The 15,969-nt window shown below is 42.8% G+C and overlaps 1 protein-coding gene across 2 annotated transcripts in view; it reads right to left on the reverse strand.

Moving 5' to 3' along the window:
* ccdc88ab (coiled-coil domain containing 88Ab) overlaps positions 1–15,969 on the reverse strand; it is a 64,764-nt gene continuing 48,795 nt past the window's right edge. Inside the window, exons 22-35 of one of the 2 annotated variants that reach the window (XM_054599713.1) lie at positions 15,411–15,587; positions 15,119–15,280; positions 13,003–13,280; positions 12,580–12,723; positions 12,265–12,451; positions 11,882–12,027; positions 11,612–11,704; positions 10,987–11,186; positions 8,257–8,334; positions 6,377–6,613; positions 6,090–6,143; positions 3,937–4,026; positions 3,157–3,428; positions 1–2,332 (exon numbers count right to left, since the gene is read on the reverse strand). In XM_054599713.1, the coding sequence (XP_054455688.1) occupies positions 1,421–2,332; positions 3,157–3,428; positions 3,937–4,026; positions 6,090–6,143; positions 6,377–6,613; positions 8,257–8,334; positions 10,987–11,186; positions 11,612–11,704; positions 11,882–12,027; positions 12,265–12,451; positions 12,580–12,723; positions 13,003–13,280; positions 15,119–15,280; positions 15,411–15,587 (3,030 nt within the window). In that variant the 3' untranslated portion in view covers positions 1–1,420. The remainder of the gene's footprint in view (positions 2,333–3,156; positions 3,429–3,936; positions 4,027–6,089; positions 6,144–6,376; positions 6,614–8,256; positions 8,335–10,986; positions 11,187–11,611; positions 11,705–11,881; positions 12,028–12,264; positions 12,452–12,579; positions 12,724–13,002; positions 13,281–15,118; positions 15,281–15,410; positions 15,588–15,969) is intronic. The other variant, XM_054599714.1, reaches the window with a different exon arrangement.

A 15,969-nucleotide genomic window follows, 5' to 3' on the forward strand; every position in this document is an offset into this window, starting at 1 on the left:
AGGGGGCGGGGCTTAGCAGCTTTGCTGCGGCTCCCCGCTCCTGCTTTTAGACTTTCTGCCCTCCACATCTGTAGGACAAAGGCAATGTTTATGTTACATCTGTAGACAGTGACAGGAAATCTACCTTATACCTGCATATAGACATATAAATACATTAAAGCAACTTCAAACCAGAAGGTACAGAGAACAAAAGCAGAAATAAATAAGGATGGAGAGGCAGACAGTTCTACTAGCATTGGCACATAAAGCAGTGCTCGTCTTCGATTATAACTTAATGATTACGACAATCAGTACAAGATCTCAATATGTGGTGCGTCAGAATGAGTAAACAAAAGTGTCCAGATACCAAAAGTAATGATGTGAGCTTCATTCACAAAACAATCTGACCGCTGAAAACTATTCTTACTGTTCTGACTTCCTGTTTTAATAACTCCATAAAGGGCTGACTAAAACTAAAATATTATCATCACCCAGGTTACCTTCACTACCAACTTCCACTTAACCAACTATGTCATCCCTCAGATTATTTTAGGAATGAAGCTTCATCATTTTGTCACCAGCCCGAGATGTCGGTTAAGACCCACCGGAGCAAAAACCTGCAGAGCAAAGGCTCCGCATCATTAATAATATTAAATAAAACAAAATACAGAAAAGGTGTCCAATGTACAGAAACAAACCATACACACCAAAAAGAATATAAACATGACAACCATTTTGATCACAGCAATCAAAATGAGCGTTACGGGTCGGAAAGAACAAAGCCATGCAATTTAGTGGATGATGCAACGAGTTAGAAAGCAGTGATAAAAAAAACAAAAAAACACTCAAGTCACCCATAAACCATCAAGACATCATCATGAACAGAAAGTGGAAAGTGAATCTATTATCTGACACATTGAAAAATCTTAGTTTGGATTTGTAATGAAGACTTTGCAGCTATGAGATCTGTCCCACAATGCTTTGCTCTCTATCAGAGACAAATGTTTCTGACATTAAAATGTTTTGTTATTTGTTTTAATGGACCCTTGTGACAAGTTCGCTGAATCTCCATTATTTCTACTCACTGTTAACATAACATTCAAGCTATAAACAGAAATGCTCAGCCTCAACTGTGATAGAATGACCCCTAAACGGCAGATAATAGTGTAGTGTTAGAGACAGATCTGATCAGGAAACAGTTATATGGCTGTTGGATGAAAGAACATTCATCAAAGTCCCACCTCAGAGAAAAACAGGGCAGAAAACAAGAGGTGACGAAAAAAATTATAAAATATATCAATTCACCAATCGGCACCATGGCAAACAGAAAAGACCAAAACAAAAACACCACATAGAGATAGTGCTCCAATAAATACATGCATTTTCCCCTCTTTACATCGAGTTTTGTAGAAAGATCAGCAAACCACAACCTCCCCGTCATTCACACACACCCGTACTCGTACCACAGGGACTGTTTGTCCTCTGGGCTCAGTGACTCGTCAGGATTATTCACACAGCTTGGATCAACGCTCTCGTTATTCTCTTTAAGGCTGGCTGGGCTGGACTGCATCTGGCCATTTGATTGGCCGTGAGCAGCCTGGTTTTGGGTGGAAATAGTGTTGGGGATAGGAGGAGGGTTTGTTTTATTTGTAACAGGAGGCCCACTGATGTTGCTGACAAGGGTGGGGTTTAGAGACAGGAAGGGGAGGTTTTTGCCCACCGACTCACTAAAGATGGAGTCCATGAACACCGACTCTACAGTGAAGGACGGGCCGAGGAAAGACTCGAGGGTGGAGAGGTCGGGGTCCTCCAAGCTATGGCAAGGTAAGCTGAGTGACTTGGGCAGAGGGGTGGCGGTGGTGAGGGGTCCCTTTAGGTTGGTGCTGTTGGGGTGGTACTCACTGGGTGTGGGCTGGGAGCGTACCCCAGCCTTGGGGGCAGCAGGAGGAGTAATGTCGACGGATACCGGCTGCCGGTTGTCCTTGGAGAGCAGGTCGTGGATGCTGGTGCGGCGCGTGGTGCCCTCGGCGGTGGAGATGACTCTGCTGGCCCGAGGCAGCGTGGAGGAGGCCAGGTCCAGGCGTCCGGACACAGACGTGGCTTTGCTCTGCGTCGAGAGGCTGGAGCGGACCGGGACGGAGCCTCTCACACGGGTGCTCTCCGCCTTACGGAGGGTGGGGCGACCCGGTTGTCCGGCGGCTCTCGGTGGGCGGTCGGAGGTGACCGGCGCTGCTTTCCCACTGGATGAGCGCAGTATGCCTCGGCTCTTTGTGGAAGGGAGTTCCTTCTGCACATGCTCAGAACAGGTGGAGAGGCGAGGAGAGTCGACAGTGAGGTTCTCCTGACTGCCAGACTGAGGAAGACAAATAAACAGCATCAAGATCAGCCCAGCATCGACACCATCTTTAAGTACAGAGCCCGTTTAGTTTAGCATGCTTTGTGGGTCAAACATTTTTGACATGTCATCACCAATCATATCTATACAACCAGTGTTTATGAATTAATTGTTTACAAAAGCACAACATTGTTTATCTAGTCTCATTTTGCTCTCAAAGTGGACCATAATGATGCATTTACCTTTAATAAGCACTTTAGCTTGCAGATTTTTTTTTTTTAAATGATGCATTTACCTTTAATAAGCACTTTAGCTTGCAGATTTTTTTTAAATGTCAGAGCAATAACATGTAGCCCTAGTGAAATACCATGCAATCCTTTCATGATATGGCATTTTTATCCTTTCTTTATGATTTATCAGCATGGTATTTAAAAAACGGTTATAGTCACAGTAATTTGTTAAAAACTAAAATTGCCAAACATTTTCAGGTTCTACAATTTAAGGAATGCTGTGCTTCTCTGTCAAATGAGGTAGAAAACCAAATATCTTTGGGCTTGGCCAGACAGAATGAGAAAGTTGAAGATGGAAAATAATAATGTGAATACATTATGGCAAAAATAATCAGCAGATTAATTGTAAACAAAATTTTACCATAAATTCCAGCTCTGAATTGATCCCTCATAGGACTGAATGAATCCATCATGGTTAGAACTGAGAACATATTTCACTTTTGTTTCCATAAAAGTTTGATCTACTTCATCTGGACGTATTTTAAACGAACAAAATCCTAACAGCAACATTCCAATATTCCACATCCGTTATAACCGAGTTAGAGGCCTCACCTCTGCAGGATCAATACCCTCATCCAGGAACTGCTGCAGGGAAAGCACCTCCTTGGCTGGGGATCCCATCTTCGTGACCTGGGGGCTGCCTGCGGCGGTGGGCGGGTCGAGCGACCTGCGCAGCTGCAGGGGGCTCTGGTGGGAGGAGCGCGAGGAGCTGGGCTGCTGGATGGGGCTGCTGCCGCTGCTGGACCAGACCTCCTGGTCCAAACTCAGGCTGAACTCTCCGCTGCTCTCACTGTGAGGCCGGCTGAGGCTGCCGTTCAACGTGCCTGTGGGAGGAACAGTGATTAGACAAAGGGAAAGTAACCTATAACCTTTATTATTCACTATCAGAAACTGCATCAGTATCACTCTTCTCCTACACTGCTTCTATTTTCACATCATGTAGTAATGATAGTAGTCATTTCAAAGCTAAATGTTAAATGTGTAACACTGTAATTAACTGATTGAAAATCAAATATATCCATGGTGCAGTAACCGTGCACCTGCCACCCATTTGGATATGCTAAATGAATAAAGACTAAATGTAGCTTCCAGCCAGGCTCTGGATAATCCTGATATATTGATTTTGAATAAGAGAATTCATTATTTTCCTATAGTGGAGAGAAAAAAGTAACCCTTCACTTTTAAAATCAGCTTAAAACCGACTCCACAGGAGGACACTTTGAAGAAGGTTTGAGTAAAAGGCATGCAGGAAAAAGATAAAGGGAGCAAAGGAGGAGGAGAATGGTTAGTTGAGAGGAGAAAAAAGGAGGAGTAAGGGAAGGAGGAGCATACCTTTGCCCTCCAGAGGAGAAGCGAGGTGGGAGTTATTGTTACTATTACTACTGATGGTCCTTTTGCTATGGAGACTGGTGGGTCTGCAGGCTGGGTAAGGGACAAGAGGGAACACAGACAAACACAGACAAACACACACACACACACACACACACACACACACACACACACACACACACACACACACACACACACACACACACACACACACACACAGTTAGAATATATATATATATACACTTACATGAATCCACACAAACATGCACTAACACAAAGAGTAACACGTAGGTGTACGCTGACAGTTTGACGGAACGTCTCCTGCTGGGGCAGCAGATGGCTCATGCCAGGCAGAGGGACAGGAAGGGTGGCTGAGTGCCAGGCTGCAGCACCAATATGTCCAGTCGGTAAACAAAGAAACTACTGACGGAGAGGACAGGGACGCCTGAATCCAAGGACCAACCCGCCTTAGTGGGAAATGGGAACGGATAGAGATAATACGGAATAACAGAGGACGAGAGTGGAAGATTAGTAATAAACAGAATAAATGGGTGTCTATGTGAAACTGAGGAGGAGGAATTGAGAAGGAAGAAAGGAAAGAAAAGAAGTGCTGACATTGTGACCTTGCTCTTCGCTGTGTTTGGTAGGGACGGTATCAGCTGGAAACCAAGCACCGTGAAATCACCATCGAACTGGTTTTCAGGACACGGCTGACACCAAATTAGCATTGTAAATGAACGACTGCATTACTGATCATTGTCCAGGCTCTTATCATGTCTAGGAAACCAGCCCGTTGTGGCCCAGAGTGGGATTCAGTGCCGAGACGTGGTCACTTACAACAGATGCTACAGGGCACTCTGCACATAACGCTCAGCTCAACAGCAGAAAGACACAGAGCACTGCTATACACCTGCAGGCCTGATAAAACACACACACACAAAAATCAATAGGAATGTGAAACTAGATGACTTTAAACCTCATAACATCTCCAGAAGATGACCTAACGGCTGATGCATTATAAGCAATGTCCGGTGTGTGAGTGAGCGTTTCCTGGAGCCATTAGAGGAGTACATATACCAGTATCCTTATATACAGTCTATGAGACGTACTGGGAAATGGGTCTGACAATAATAACCTGGAGTGCATTCTTGGAACTCATCAGCTAAGTAGAGTCCAGTCTAGACAATAATGCTTTGCCAATGTCCTGGAAATAAATGTCCTGTACACACAGTATTTTGATGCAAAGGGGTATTAAGGGTACAGTGTGATGGATAAGGTGGCATCTAGTGATGTGGTTTGAAGACTGCAACCCACTGAATACCCCTTTCATTTACACGTCTCTCTCCAAGACCTGGATAACCTGTCTGCAGAGTGCAAAACTGTGTAACGGGCATCGTTAATAACATTACTTCTGGAGCAGGGCGAAGTCAGACAGCAACAGGCGGTACCGCGGTTTTGCACTCTGCAGTTTCATACACACACGTGTTGCAGAACTACGGTGGCCTTCAGGTAATGTAAAAACCAGAAAGTCTCTCGCTAGTGCCAGTATTTGGTTTGTCCTTTCTAGGCTACTGTAGACACATGGCTGTCCAACACAGCTGAACCCGCTCCCTTTGTAGATATGAAGGGTTCATTCTAAGCCAACAAAAACACAACAATTCTTAGTTTTAGGTGATTATACACTAACTGAAAACAGAATTATGAATATTAAATTGCATTTCTTGCTGGTAGAAAGTCTGGCAAAGACATAGAGGCAGACTAAAGGTGTACAATGCATTGAAACTAATAAAACAAGCATTTTATGAGAGAATGAACTGATGGCAATGTGTGTAAGTAGTTTAACAACTGGGTCATCTTCATTAGAGCGGCACAGAACTGATGAATAGTTGCTTGGCGGCAGATTAACCGCCCTGGATAACGTCCTAAAGCCTGAATTAGAGTCAATCCTACTTTCAATTGAGGCTGATCTCTCTCTCTCTCTCTCTCTCTCTCTCTCCAATAAAATCGCTTTCCCAATCGAGGTGCAGGAAGGCAGCCCAAAGATTAGCAGTGGGACGGCTGATGACATGACCTGCTTTTTTTTGTGTATAGTCAGTCTTTTCTCAGTCCTTGTTTGCAATTACCCATCCTTTTTCTTCTCATATTTCAAATCTTACCTTGACTCTTGGGGTCATCGATGGTGCCAGCAACATCTTCACAGGAGGCTATATCTGTTGAGACACAGCAGAGTGATGCTACAGCTGCTTTTTTCCCCACTTGGATGTAACAACATTCATATGAATAGTCCAGTCTAATAATAAGGGAATAATAGGCATATAAAACATATCTGCTGATCCATTCTCATACCTGAAATGTGTACAGTAAACACCAAAAAAAGGAAAGTGTCAGTTTCATAATAGGCCTGTGTCTCCCTTCCCTCCCACAATTAAACCAGGATCCTGACCTTTGACCTGAAGCCGGTGCTTGGCCCTGCTACGCCCGGCAGAAGGCAGGGTGAGAGCGGCACAGTCGATGGCGTTGGTGGAAAAGGCGAGCTCCTTCATGCGCTGCCCGCTGCGGCCCCGGCTCCCCGCCATGCCGGCATCTCCGACCTCATCGCCGTCGAGGTTATCAATGCTGCTCGCCCACTGAGCTCCGGGGCCGCCCGCCACCGCCATGGTCTGCAGCAGGTCATTCATGGCTGAATGGACGAACGGAGGGATGGAAATTAGGCCATGACAGAAACATTAGCTATCCACCTCAAGTCAGGCTTGTCCTGCTTTTTGTATCCAAAAAGGTGTTAACTGAATGTGATAGAGACATTTGTGTCTCTTTAAAGATAATCAGTTGGGGCTATAAAATGTCTCAGGTTAAAGAAACGGTTTCATAAGAAGCACTCATTTGGATACAGGCTACTTTATGAGTAGCTTCCACTCCAAAAGTATATAGAAAGATCTATATAAAATACCAAAATTATTATATGGTTGTTTGAATATTGAGTGAAAAAAATATTTTGTAGAATACAATAAGATCAAGTCGAGCATTTTTGGAAATCAAGGCACGTGCAGGCATAAAGTATTAAAAAAATGATTACAAAAATATCACCCAAAGTGCATAAAGATGGCAGCTGCATTGTCATCCTTAAGATTATTTTTTTGAAAAGGTGATGCATCATCTTAGCAGGCCGCTGTCTTTATGCACTGTGTTTACGGAGCCGTATGCGACGGTGGAGAAGCATGAAGGCATGCAGAGTCAGAACGAGGCAAGTCCATGTCAGCAGAACAAGATCTGAAATGCAGCACACCGACGGAGGGAGAGATAGAGAGAGAGATACAGAGAGAGTAGAGGCTCCATTTCAAGTCCTCCATGGTGAGTGCGAGTTGAGGCGATCAGGCGGTTGGTGATTTATTTGTTTTTTCAAGTCATGCTGTAATCAAAGATGGAGGCAAACACACCACCGGCACATGAAAGGCAAACCCGCAGTCTCTTTCACCTGACCACACACACTGACATATACATAAAAAACACACACACAAACACACACATAGAGCCTTTCATACGGTTTACACATACAAAATGAAACAACAAAGCACATGACAAAGCTGCCCGATAGGTTGCCTGTAGCATAATGATTCCCACAGTGACCAAACTGAAAGATAAGGCTTTCAGTAGATGACACAACAAGAGACACATCTACAGAAAGAGGAAATTCTTACTGTCACATCAGTTTTTTTGCACTATTGCTTTTCTGAAGTTAGCCCTATTTTTTTTTCTGTCACCAATACATTCATTTTTCTTTTGTGCATCTTCGCTTTAAGACAAAGTAAGTAAAGTTTGGGTTTTCATTCATCTGCTAATAGTGAGAACAGAGTGACACTACACTGGTGAAAGCAGATACTCTACAGGAGGTGGAGGGGAGGTGGCAGACGCACGGCGGAGGAGGTGACGGAGGGGTGGGTGTTACTAGACAAAAATTAGAAAGGACAAGTCACTGAGGTCACAGGATGGAGCAGCATGGGGGAACAGTGACTATGTATCACATTTTAAACTTGAATCTTTGGTGGATCATTTGCAGATGTCTGTTAAATATATCAGATTACATCACCACTGTGTAAAACTCTGTCTTAAATATTAAAATATTAAAAGGAATGTTAATGACTGCAGGCCTGAGTAGGTTTAACAGCTGTGACTGAAACCTAAGACGACCATATTGTCACTGTCTCGCCCCATCACACTGCAGCCGCCATGAAATCAGTGACTGATCCTTCTCCTTTCTCCTAGTGTGGAGATGAGAGGGAGAGGAGGCGGAGGAAGGCTAGCGTGGCGGCTAACGGGAGGTCTTACACATGGAGCGCCGGTAGATGGCCTTGGCCTTGTCTTTGTCCTTGGATCTGTTCCTCATGAAAGGCAACCTTTTTATAGCTGTCGAGAGCGCAGCCAGAGACAGACGGACGGACAGCCAAGGGAGAGAGAGAGCGATAGAACAAGCCAAAGGGAGGTGGAGGAAAGAAAACAAAAGAAAAAAAAAGGAGGAGGGTAGAACAGAGGGATGTGGTTAATGTTTTTTACAAAAAGAGCCAGGGGAGAGATGCAGAGAGAGAGAGTTTAACCCCTGGACACTCAACTGGACAATAGACAAACAATGCAATAGACACAACCAATACAATATGACTTAACAATTGGGGTGGATCGTATTATAACAAAGCATATTTGATTTATCATTAACGTGATTTAATCCATACAATTACACCTCCTTCTTGGTATTTCATAGAACTACCGTTTATAAAATAAATCAGCAATGCTAGATAAATGTAGTGGACTTGAAATCAATTTCTCTATAAAAACAAATAGAGGTTTGTGTTTTACGAGCATTATTAATAAATTATAATTTATATTCCACTTCCAATATTTAAATGCTAGTATAAGAGCTTTTTGGATGGACTAAAATGCCTCCCACACACTTCTTTAAAGCCTGAATGAATACTTTAAAGGGCAGACTTCTGTACAGACACGTAATGCAAACAAACACTAAAATGTATACACATTATTCAAATACACAAACACACTTAGGCACATTGTATCTGAAAACGACTGCACACACAAGCACTCTCTCATGTTAATGGTCATGAGTGTTGTAATCTGCATTACCGCCTGCATTACAAACTGTACACAACAACACAACTGTCAACACATTACCACCTAGATGAAAACACAGTGGATGAGGAATATTAAATGGTGCAATCAGGAGAATGAAAAGGTCAGAGGGCAGCATCAGGGAGGACCTGAGTGTTTCCATAGACATAACTAAGTATATTATTGCATATCTGACTGTAATGTTGTTTGTACGTGTCTTAATGTTTTATTCAAATGCATTTAGTTGTAATTCATTTGACTACATGGTTACTAAAAGCCTATTTTTCTTTCTCTTAAAGAGTTTACAGCTTTCTACCAATTAGAATAAAAACTACTTCATATACTTAAACGTGTGTGTTAGAGTTGACTCACATATTCTAGATTTTTTTGTAAAGGCTTTAGCTTTTTGATTTTACACAACACATATATTTCCACTTTACACAAGTTTAAAGTTGAAAAAGTCAGCAAACTGACCTACTTAATTATTCGATGATGTAAACCTAGTAGCCCGTGAACAACCTTTATACTGTATTGCATATCTTCTACCAAATCCAGACAACCGGGATTTTGACATGCATTGACTGAAAGTCAGCCACAATGCATTGCACCTTTTAATAGCTTGGATGCTACGTTAGAGGTTGTTTCTTTGTTATTTACAGGTGAACTGCACAGATCATGAGGTTGACCTTGTGTAACTGCGAGCTAAAGAGCCTTAGACCTGTTGGGGAGAACTAAAGAGTGAACGAGAGCCGGGACTAAAAAAGTGTTTTTCCAATATTTGAACAACTTGAGAAGTGCTTGATTCTTGAAAACTAAATACTGTTTAAAGAGTACTCCATTGATTTAGCATTGCGCTCCACCTGTTCTACTTCCCTGCCAAACCTGGCCACTACATTACCCACAATGCAAATCAATTGCAGACAGGTTGAAGATTCAGGTTTGTTATATGAGAAGCCGCCAGTGTAGCCTCGAGCTGCTAGCCTCAAGCTGAAATGAGGAGCGTCTAAAGGGTTCAGTATGAACTCCCCATAACCGCATTTTCTTTCATTTTCAAACTTGAAGTCATCTGCCCGAAACAATGTTGACTCAAGTGACATATGTTGAGGCAATTCATCAGATTTTGCAGGTTTTTTCCACTTATGCAGCGGTACTCCCCAAGACCTGCAAACAGACCTTGATGTGTTAAATTGTTGGAGTTCCATTTTAAAATGTAGTGTCACTAAACAAGACAACTATTCTTAAGACTAAAATAAAGTGTTTCATGGTCATGTTACATCATTTACTAAGGTTACAGAAATCAAGCACGCCCACTGTTCAAACACAGGAAATGCATCCACTTCTCGAACCCCAGGTCAGAGATTGAGAGTCAACCTTGTGGTGCTGCACAGCTCAACCGTAACCTCTAGGACAGCCGAGTGAAACAGACAATGGACTCACGAAGACATGCCCTAAGAAACGTGACAGTCGGGTCACAAGCCCCGCCCACCCTCCCCATCCGCACCATACCATTGGTGGAACCCTGCACCTGGGCAGGGGGCTGCTGCCCTCTCCTCCCTTTGCAGAGAGAGATAGAGAAGCAAAGGAGCAGTTAGGGGAGGAAAGACCCATTCAACCACTCAACCATTACACAATCGTACAAATACACACACACACACACACCAAGTAGCAGTGTGTTTTGTGTCTTATTATAATGTGTCAGTGAAAGACTATTCAGCATTTATGAAACTAGCTGTCAATTTTTTTGCTCACTGTTTGTTTAGCATGTAAATTTGTGTATTAATATTATGGGAGTAATTGATGAGTGGTAGTATTACGGTGAATTGTTTGGTAGGGTAAGTACATGTTTCTGCAGGTTATTATCTCATGGTTCAAAGTGTAACTGCTCTGATATTGATTCTTGGGTCTATATCCTTGTGTATGTGTGTTTTTCTTTGTACTCACTGCTCCTCTTTTGTGTGAGCGTGTCATCCAGCGAGTTGGAGCCGGAGCCAATGGACGAGCTGTCCTGGCTGTCCTGGGGAAACATCAGGAAACCGTCGCCGGACTCTGAGCGAGAGGGGGTCAGCGTTAGAGAGCGCATCCTCTCTCTGCTCTTCGGCTTGATCAACTTCTTCATCTTCAAAGTGATCCAGTTGCCACGCCTACAAAAGAGAGACAAGGCAGTGAGTGAGACAGAGAGACCATCAGGAACACGAGGAGAAAAAGAAACTGGAATATACAAAGTCAATGTTTAATGACATGAAAAGAGTATGAAGGCTGGATTTTAATTGGTTCCATGTGTGTACTCAGCCTCTAAATCTTCACATGAATGTTTGCGGTATACAGCTGTTAAAAGCTCTGCAGACCATAAATATTTGATGCAGCTTTTCCTGAGGCTGCAGTGGGAGTGTTTTCTGCCATTCCCCCGCCTCAAAGATACGAGTCAAAATTCATGCATGAGCCATTTTTACATTGATATGTTACACTAGTCACGATCATGAAATTTACAAAACAGCGTATCAAATCTCTTGATGTTTTTTCTTGTTTTTTTTGTAACTGATGCAACTAGATGAAGCTGTTTTTCTACCTGCGTGGAGGTGAGGGGTCGTAGAACTTGTACTGGTCCATGATCTTCTCCTCCAGCTTCTCTTTCTGTCTCCTCAGCTCATTCAGCTTGTCTCTGATGGGAGGAAAACATTCGAGATGATCCAACAAGACAGAGAAATGCGAAAAAGCATACAAACCAATTATAAATGCAACCAATTTGTTTCGAATATCCCATAATCAAAAGTAAATAATTGCAGACAGGGACATGTTTGCTGTCTGTTTTAAGAGAAACTGATCGTCGGGGGTTTACATGTATTGTCTTTGCTCTACATGGTACAGGTCCTTGCTCTCCATGGTCTGCTCCAGCAGAGTGCGATTCTGTAACATCAGAGTCTGGATCTGGTCCAACAGGTGGCGATTCTCCTCCTCCAGGTTTCCTTTTAGCTGGCTCAACAACTAACACACATATAGATAGATATATTAAAGGGATGCTAAGACACATGGCTTAAGAACCAATATGATTCATCAAAAGGGGGTAAACCATCAGCAACACAGCTGGCTTAAGAAGTCGTCTCTACAAATATGACACATTAAAAGAGGTTAAACCGCCAAAAGACAGCTGGACTTCAAAGAAGCACACAAACGCGTAGCGGGAAATTACAGGGAAGAGATGATGAATGTGTGTCTCCTCACCTCACACTGATTGGTGAGCTTGGTGGAGGTGATGTCCAGCTGCTGGTACTGCTCCTTCAGTTTAGAGAACTCGGCCTCGAGCTTGGTCTGGTCCAGCTTGGCGCTGTTCAGCTGGCTCTTCACGCTCTTATGATCCAGCTGGAGATTCTCATTGTCCTTCACCAGCTGACGATAGGTATTATTCAGCCTGAGGAGAGAGCGGAAAATATAAGGTGTTATTTAAGAAAAATTTCAATTAAAAAATGTCACTTTGTTAACATGTTCTTCATACTCTTGTGTTTATGTGTAAAAATGATTGATACAGGCTGAACTAACCTATCATTATCTTCTTTGAGCAGTTTGTACTGGTCAGCTGTGGATTGGTGCGTTTGATTCTCCAGCGCCATTTTTTCCCTCTGCTCCTTCAGATTTTTCTCCAGATCCTCCAGGTCTCCCTTCCTCTGTAAGAGCTGCTTGTACCTGCACACATAAATTCCCACACACACACATTGAAATATTTTCAATCAGTTACATAACGAAAAATAGACAAATAAGAGAAGAAAGAATACAAAGCACATGTATTTTTATAATCCAAAGAGTTTCCTCTAGTTGCTCAGCCTGGTTGTTTTATGACTGTTTAATGTTGCCCTCATTACAATGTACAAAAGAAGGTCAAAGTAGTATAAAGTCATGAGTGTGACTTGAAAGGTTAAAGGACGTGAACAAGTGTCCATCCCGTGCTCCTAAACCCGGCCTCACCTGTCCTCCAGGTCCCTGTGCTGCTGCTCCAGGCTCTTGTGGGAGCTCTTCAGGCCCCCGTGCTTTCCGATCAGGGCTTCATACTCGGATGCCTGTCTCTCGTGGAGCGCCGCCAGCTTCTCGTGATCGCGGAGGAGCAGCTCGTAGGTGGACCTCAGCTCCTCCTTGTCCTTCAGAGCCCCCTCGCGCTCGCCCTCCACGCTGCTCTGCTGGCTCTGCAACTGGGCGTTCTGGGCCATGAGGGCCGCACTCTTCGAGCTAAGGGTGGAGTTCTCCACCTAAAAGGACAGGGCAAAGACAGAGATATTAGATTAAGATAAGGAGGTGCAGAGTGTTGGGATGAGGAAGGGGAGGAAACACAGGGATGGAGGTGAAAACAATAACGGAGCTAGAGGAAAAGAGGAAAGGAAGAAAAAAAAAATCACATCTAGGTTAATGGGAGAATTGGGGAGCGATAAAGGTGGAGTGGAGGAGGGAACATGAGAGCAGTTTAAAATACAGATTCTCCCACCAATATCTTGTCATCTGTTTATACTCAAAAGATCATTTTATTTTGATCTGTGAGGAGTACTGGGCTCTACAAATCAAACATCAGAGGACATAAATGTAATGTGAGTAGAGGTAGTTGCTGTTTTTGTCTACAGGGGGCACTGTGTCTCTGCTCAGTTTGTTTCTCCCCTTTGCTTTAAACTCCATCTATAGATCATCAGCAGGAAAACTGTTTCTTTTTCATGATTCCTTTGTGGTAACGGCGGTTTCCTGGTCTCAAATCCCTCTTCAATCATGACTAGCGTTTGTATTCACTCACACTCACACACACACACACACACACACACACACACACACACACACACACACACACATATATATTATGTCCAGGTGCTGACACACTTTTAAACAGACACAGCTTTTCACCGCCAGTACACACACACACCTGCTCTAACATACACATCAAGAGACACAGACCCACAGAGACAGCTAGACGCTACTGTATGGTCAGTTTAAATCCTGTCGCCCATAAGCAGTGTTTGAATTGCTGCCAAACAGGGAGCACAAGTCTAAATCCATACCAGGAGCTAAGCAGCCTAGCAAGGCAACTGCACAAACAGAGAGATGTTGAAAGAAGGATGAATAGCTTCTCTGTTGATTCCAATGAAATATATTGTTCTAAATATTTCAGATAATAAAATATACATCATATAATGACTACTATCTGTTTCTACTTGTAACAATCATGATCCTTGTATAATCATATATTTGTTATACATTTTATGTATTTATCATAATAATATCATTTGTACATGGAGTTGCGTCACAAAGGGCAACCGGTGTAAAACCCACGCCAAATCAAACATGCAGATCATAAAATCTGATTTCCATACTGGATCAGTCGACGCCCTGGTTACCAACCAGACAGACGCATATGATCCGCTGTTGAGATCCCCTAATGGGAGCAGCCGAAAGTAGAACAAATCACATGCACCAATATAAGTCTATGTTGTTAACATAAAGGGTATATTTTTTTGGGAAGTTCGTCCTCATCAGAATCAAGTGTTTTATGCAGTAAATGTTAAAAGCCTTTTGAGAACAGCTGGTTGTTTCCAAGGTCACAGCAATAAATTTAAACCTCAAATTTGAAGCCAACATAGACAAGAACTTCTTAAAGTGATCAGAGAAAATAGAAATGTGAAAACCTACAATACAATACAAAGATTGAAGGGACCTCGAGGTGACATTATTCTTTCAAAATACAAACACTTTAAGATGGTAAATCAGGTAATTTGTAGTGAAATAATTCATGCTAGTGAGTGATATCTTGATATAAAATCTTCACGTCCGTTATTAATTTCTGTATCAACTGAATGTTTCTACCAAAGATTGTAATCTATAGTGTCTTGTGAGTGTGAGGCAGATTATTTTAACAATAATACTAATTTGTTGCAGTCTGCTCACATTTGTGTATTTTAGTTAAATACAAATCTATATTAATTACATGTGTGAATTATGTGTTTTCCACATGTGTAGCATATTCCTCTGTCATAAAGCAGTCCTCCATTGCCTTATGGACACTACATTGTGTAGGATGTGACAGTGTGCAGGATGTGTGGGGGATTACCTGCAGCTTGGCGTTCTGCGTTTGTAGTGTCGTATTGTTCTCCTGTAAAGAAGCAGTCTGTCGCTGCACGGCCACAATCTGAGCCTGCAGGTTGGAGCTTTGAGTTTCCAGTTGTTTGAGCTGGCACCTCAGTGCAGCCTTCTCAGCCTGCAGCGTTGCATTCTGGGGAAAAATGGACACATAATATAAAGATATCGGATAAACAAGAGAAAAACCCACAACCCAAATACATGTGTTCACCATTTATTTTGAAAAAAATCACAAAAGCCATCCTGATATTGTGCTGACTTACATTCCTCTCCACCTCAATGAGTCTGTCTTTGACTTTCAGCAGTTCTCTGGTGGCTTCATGACTCTCTTTCTCCCATTTAATGACAGCCTGAGGGTCCTCTACCCCTCTAGGGGGCGAGCTCTGCACCATCCTCTCCTCCTCCTCCCTCTGACGCAGCGCCTCGTAGTTTTTCTTCACCTGGAGAGAGACATGAGTTTCAACACATAACTAGTGTTAGTTTTTTGTGCTCCCTCAGTACAACGAAACAAATCCCTCCAACATAAATATCATGTGAATCAAAGACAGCTGAAAAAATGAAATCCAGGCTCGACAGTAAATTACTAAATGATAAAAGGAGACTACGTTAGAAGAACATGACTTGAGTAATGGTGCAATACAGTAGCAGACAGGATCCATTATAGTTTCAAAGCTGAAACCCCGAGGTCATCTACAGAGGCCTTAACCTCTCCACTCAGACCTTTAGTTTTTTGATCTGATTTGTGTCAGGGAGTTCAAAACACATACGCCTCTTTAAAGGAAAGCAGACATCCTCCACTCCACTCCTTCTCTTTCAAAGACT

The sequence above is a fragment of the Anoplopoma fimbria genome, chromosome 6, assembly GCF_027596085.1.
Source record: "Anoplopoma fimbria isolate UVic2021 breed Golden Eagle Sablefish chromosome 6, Afim_UVic_2022, whole genome shotgun sequence".
Classification (NCBI taxonomy): Eukaryota; Metazoa; Chordata; class Actinopteri; order Perciformes; family Anoplopomatidae; genus Anoplopoma; species Anoplopoma fimbria.